Source organism: Corvus brachyrhynchos, unplaced genomic scaffold (assembly GCF_000691975.1).
Source record: "Corvus brachyrhynchos isolate BGI_N302 unplaced genomic scaffold, ASM69197v1 scaffold5, whole genome shotgun sequence".
NCBI lineage: Eukaryota > Metazoa > Chordata > Aves > Passeriformes > Corvidae > Corvus > Corvus brachyrhynchos.
In genome coordinates, this window is record NW_008238321.1 from 13,343,987 (window position 1) to 13,350,016 (window position 6,030).

At 40.8% G+C, this 6,030-nt stretch overlaps 1 protein-coding gene across 1 annotated transcript in view; it reads left to right on the top strand.

The window, feature by feature from the left end:
• LOC108446736 overlaps positions 1–6,030 on the top strand; it is a 12,671-nt gene that overhangs the window by 5,988 nt on the left and 653 nt on the right. Inside the window, exon 10 of the mRNA XM_017734313.1 lies at positions 5,576–6,011. Within this exon, the coding sequence (XP_017589802.1) occupies positions 5,576–6,011 (436 nt within the window). The remainder of the gene's footprint in view (positions 1–5,575; positions 6,012–6,030) is intronic.

The window sequence follows — 6,030 nt, forward strand, 5'->3', positions numbered from 1 at the left end:
AAGATCAGTGACCTTCCGTGAGGAATACTGCCTATGAAGTTCCTTGTGCTCTCAGATCACCTCCCAACACTGTCCTTCCAAGCAGCTTAAATGGTGACTGTGCAAACAGTTTCTAACATGTATGATTTAAAAATAAATCCTCAATTTGTGTACTTCAGAAGAAGATTGTGACTAAGTCCTCTGTCTAGCAAATACTCCCACTAAAGGCATGGCAAAGCCTGACTCCAGCACCATTTGAGGTCCCAGAGACACACGACTGTGCTCTTCCCTACATTAACCTCCTGGCTGCAAGATCCAGTAACCCTCTTGTCTAAGGAGGAAGCAGCAGACCTGCTGTTTTCCTCAGGAAGAGCTATTGGAATTGTGTGCCTCTTGGAAGCAGAAATATTTGCAATGTGATGAGCCATGATTGAAACTCCATCATTTTGTAAAAACTATGCATGATTTTTCATAAAATAATGAGAAACTATTTTTGCTTAAGAAGGAAATTCTGCTTCTTAATATGATATTGATGAATTAAAAGAGTTCCTGATTTGATCAGAATTTGTAATTGCTCTATTTAAAGATAATCAGACAGTAGGCCGTGTTCTTTATTATCTTGAATGGTTGTAACTTTTTATTTTGCAATAAGTAAGCCTCATGTACTGCTTTAACAAAAAAATATTTCAAGGTTAAGTGGCTGGGCTGATCTAATGGCGAAAGGTGAAAAACAAGAACAGCACAAATGACCTTTACTTAATCACAGAAGAGGCCAGGCCCAAGGCCTCTCCAGGGCTTCTATTATTTCTCAAGAATTGATCAGTCCTTTGCCTATCTGCACAACAGGTACAGCCTTTCTGTGTGAATCTCTGGAGTTTTACTTTCTGCCCTAGACACAGAAAATCCTATATATGATTAATCATCTACCAAGCAGATTTCTGGAGTCTTAGTTGCATTTCTTAGATTTAATGGGCTCAACAGTTTTAGCAAGCATACTGAGATATGTACACATGCATCTGAACTAGCTGACACACGCATATACACAGTCACATATGTTCATTCCTTTCTCTTTGGAGTGCTTCCATTGTCTCTCTGGTGACAGCACAAATTAGTTTTGACAAGGCAAAGAAAGATTTCATTTAGAAGAAACAAAGTAGGTTGAGACATCCTTCCAAAAAAGCATGCTAAGCCAGAGAACTGTTGTGAGGAGTCCTCATCTGTGAGAAAAACAGGAACAGAAGGAGTTAACATCCGATTTGTGTGACAGCCATAGAAGGTGACAGCAGTGATTTGTTTTCAGTGTTGTAACCAAAGGGCTTTTCTGATACTTGAAAAAATATCCCATTTCTGGTCCTCGGTGCTTTTTAACTTGCAAAAGCTATATTCAAGGGTGCATCTTTTATTCTGCCGCAATCTAATGGCAAGAGGAGAACATGATGTTGCTGTCATTAACAGTTGCTGTAATTTCCCCAGGATGAGAAAATCAGAAAAACAATGCCACATACCTGGAGGATTTTGGTGATCCCAAACTTTTAGACCCCATAGTGTAGTTTGATGTAGTGTTCCAAATTTCAAATCTTCAGAATCTGAGAGATGCTTTCTGAAATTGTCAGATTAATTGTATCTTAAACTAATCAGATCTTGACAGCCCTTACTTATGAACACGTCTGCACAGAAATTGAACCGTTTTCATAAAATCTTGTTCTGTTCATAAGGTATTCTGTACCAGTTGTATTAGCAAAATGAGAGTGGGAACAATTATATTCAGATATGAGTAAGGAGAAGCAGGCTATGGAAGGGAGAGTGTAAAACCTCATTAATAGAGAAGCAAAAGAAAACTGAGAGATTGAATGTAGACAGAAATTACTTGAGAGAAATGAAAAGCCAAAGATGCTGCTGCTTGTGTCCATTAGGGCAAGATAGCAAGACTATAAGAACTGAGTCTGCAGATGATGACAGGCTGATGGTTAAAAGGCTGAAATGATATTCCAGCATCAGGAGTTCTCCAGGTGAAACTCTTAAAAACTTTCAGCTGCTTCTGCTTTTATGGAGTTACTTAAAAATATTAATTGTTGTAGCTAAAACCAAATGCCTCTGCTTTACAATTAGGTCTTTGGAACAATCAAAGCCTCATTTTTATTCAGCCACTGAAATACTACAAATTTTAAAAAAAAGCAGGCTATAACACCCCCCCCCCCCTTTTTTTTTTCCCCCCTGTCCTTTTGCTTTGTGGTTTTTTAAGGTTTTTTTTTGTTCTTTTCTTTGGTGTCATGTCTGAGACTGGTATTAGGTTCAAGCTATGGTTTTTCACAGCTTGTTCCAGAATCTCTGAACTATTCTAAGGCTGACTTTTGCCTCTAAGAGTGATATATATCCTTCAAATGGAAGATAGAGAACTACAGTCTAATAAGGAGACATAATATTGGCTCTGATCAAACCTATGAAGCCTTTCATATCCTGGGACTACCGAGTGCATGCTATGTGTATCACCTGCAACCAGAACAAAGTACACAGCATTCTTCCCTTTTTCTTCTGTTGAATTTTGCCAAAAGAAACTATTTTGGAAAATATTTAAGTAGTGCTTGTAAGCCACTAAGGAGCTGAAAATGTTCTGTGACAAAGACTTTGGTTTAGTTGTGGGTTTGTTTTTTGGTGGTGTGTTTGGAGGTTGTTTGTTTTGTTTGTTTTGCTTTGCTTGTCTCACCTGGTACTTCTAGTCACCTATATTGCCCAGGGCATGGCAGCTTTATTTAGCCTCCACCTGGGTCTGAGGGACACGGCTCGTCTTCAGCTGACTTTGTGTCGCTTCCTGCATGGCCTCTGGGCCCGGGCTTCAGGTAGGTTATATTTGGACAGCCCCTGGAGTGGATGTGGCGGTGCCTCCTCCTCCCCGGGGCAGCTCCCCCGCCCAGCGGATGCCCCTCGGCGCTGGCCGCCCCTGCTGCCGGATCCCCCCACGTCCCCCCACCACAGGCAGTGTTTGCTTTCCCCGATTCTCTCCAGCTGATTCACAGCTTCCCGAAGGCATCATGCCTAGACTTGGATATACTATTCAACTGCATCCTCATTTGTTACATGAAGAATGAAATAAGTACTAGCTGCCGTTCTCAAATTCTGTATGTCATTATGTGCTAAAATAGTATTTATTTGCAGTAACATCTCACTATTAATTCATTACTTAAATTCTGGTACTCTGTAGCTCTCACTCTCACATCCTATTTCAGTAAATTGCTAGTAACCTATTATTTCAGAGCTTATATTAATACATTTGCTTTCTTTTTTGAAGTGCAATACTTTTCACTTTATGTAATTTCATATTATTTAGAGTGTATTTAAAATATGTCAAAATATTTTTTCTCCTCATTTTTGTCTCCCCAAGTGACTAAAATCTTTCCCAGAATAATATCACAAATCTTGTATACATACTTTCTATTTCATTACCAAAACTGATGAAAATATTGAATCAGACCAAGTTTGAGCCTGGAATGCCCCTTGAAATGCCATTTCACTTTAACAGGGAACTGCTAATGATTAGACGCATTATCAAAAAATTTAATTATTCATTAACAAGACAAGGTGCTAGCATTTAGGTCAACAAGCTTCCTTAGTATTCCTTTAAAATTGAACTGTGTCAAAAATCTTAGCAAAGTCAAATTATATACTATCTACCCTGTTAGCAGCAAGTAAGCTTTCTTGGCAAAGATGGAAGCTGAATCAAGTTATATTCTCTGTTTAATCATTCACTTAGTTTAGCATTATTTTTGGCCTTACTTTTCCTACACTTGAAGATGAGACCATCATTCAGAAGTCCTCTAGGCTTCTTGAACGGCTTCTCAGAAATAACTTTCAACATTGCAGAGACTGATTCAGTTCTTTATGCTTTGCTTGGTTGGTTTGGGTTTTTTTTGTTTGTTTTTTTGGGGTTGTTTATTTGTTTGGTTTTGGTGGTTTTGTTTTGTTTCATTTTCCCAAAAAAAAAAACTTTGGGGCAAATTTCATCTGTCCCTGCAGAATTTAACACACTCTCTAAGGACTTTAACTCAATTTTTTTGTGTGCTATTATTATCTTGTTAAAATGAATAATAATATCTTCATTGTTAAACTAGATTGTTTTAGTGGAAGAAAAAGAGTGTGCTCTATTCCTCAATCCATTACACATTATCTATTATTCACTCCCTTTCCTGAGCAATAACAGGCCTTTACTCTCCCTTTTTCCTAAGACTGATGACAAACTTTAGAATTTGTAGTTGTCCCCTTTTCTAATTAATTTTAGTTTCTCAGTTTGTTTTCAACTGAACAGGAGATAAAAATTTCTACTGTCCAAGTTTTCCAGCAGGTTTGATACACTAAACTCTGCCAGATGAAGCCACTGGCCTCTACAGCATTGTCAGCTCTAAGAATTACATACAATATACTGGTACTTCATGGCTTTAATGCTATTGTGTGCTTTATTACCTCTGTTCTAAAGGCACCATCTGCTTTTCTAGAAAGGAAAATGTTACAGTTTGCTGATATTAAGCAGCAGAACCTAGCAAATTGCCTATAGTGATGCTGTTGCCTGATTTGTGTTTGCTTTGGCTCATGCATACTGGAACACACACATACAGTCCGTACAGCTGATCTACAGCCCAGAGAAGCTGAATCAGAGTATTACATGTGCCCAAGTAAGTCCTACTGGAACAGGATGTGAGTCTGCACAGAACTGTCTTGACACATACAGCTTAATTGAGTAGCCATGTAATAGTATTACAAGTCTGCCCTGTTTGGTTCCTTCCTTTTCTTTGTGTTCACAAGTCTTGGTTGTATAACGTTTGGAATAGCTGTAAACTTGCTGTGTGCAATCCACAAATTTTTATAGTTTTGTGATAGTTTTTGAGCCGTAAAAAAACTAGCTGATTTTTGAGCCTTACAAAAGTATCCAAGGACATAAACATAAATCCAGCTGGTCAAGCAGCTGTGTGGACCATTATGATAATGGCTAGTTAGACCCAAAACTGTAAAATGAGGAGAAAAAAGTTTTACCAGATCACATGGAAAAGAATCTGCCTTTTCGCCAGGATAATCTCTTTCAATTCACATATGCGAAAACCATCACAGCATCATTCAGTAGCCACAAACACAGTTATGGCACTACTGACCTAAGTTACACAAAAGCTTTTTCCTACTTGGCAGAGTTTCTCTAAGAGGCCTAAAATATGGATACAGTCTGAAGAGTGCAGGTAGGCTTCCAACAAAAAACCGCACACGCAGACGTCCACTGACCCATGCATCCAACCTACTACAAGATTATGATCAACTGTTCTACTAATTTGCAGAACAGATTAGTTCTGCCTTCAGGCAGAAGGATGAAAAAATTATCATACAGGAAATGTGACTCAGGCTGGCTATTTTAAAAACCTTTCTGAAAAAAGTGATCAACTCTGGGACACTGCAGTTGCCCTGGCCCTCCACGCCACCCCCACTTGAAGCTAAATATTGGTATCTTGTACATTCTGATGCAGTTCAGTAAACTAGATAGTCTTTTCCTGCCTCATCCTCTTGAGTAATCCCTCGCAATTCTAGGAACTCTTTGACAAACTCAATTTGTTCACTACAGTGTCGTGCGCGGCTGGACTGCCTCCCGGCATCTGTGGCCGGCGGGCTCGCTCACGGACTGACAGGACGCCGTTACCGGGCACCGCGGGCTCGTACGGAAAACAGGGAAAACGGCCTGTCACAACCGGCGAGGGAGCGCGGGTGTTATGCAGACGAGGCAAGTTCTCAGGAACGAACAAGCGCACTGGCATTGCATTTATGACGCACTCGAATTCCGAGCTGCGTGGAGGGCGCGGCTCTCCCGGCAATCCCAGCCGCCGCGCTGGCGCCACCCGCCGCCACTCCTACGGCACGCGGCCGTCGTGGCACAAATCCGGCTCTGAGTGTCCGGGGGCGGTGCTGCCCGGCGGGCCCGCCCTTTTCCGCCCTTACTTACGCAGCTTCCCTGGGGCGCCATTCCCTCAACTGCGCATCCTCCTCTCGGCTTGGACGCTGAGGCTGACGGGGGACGCTCTG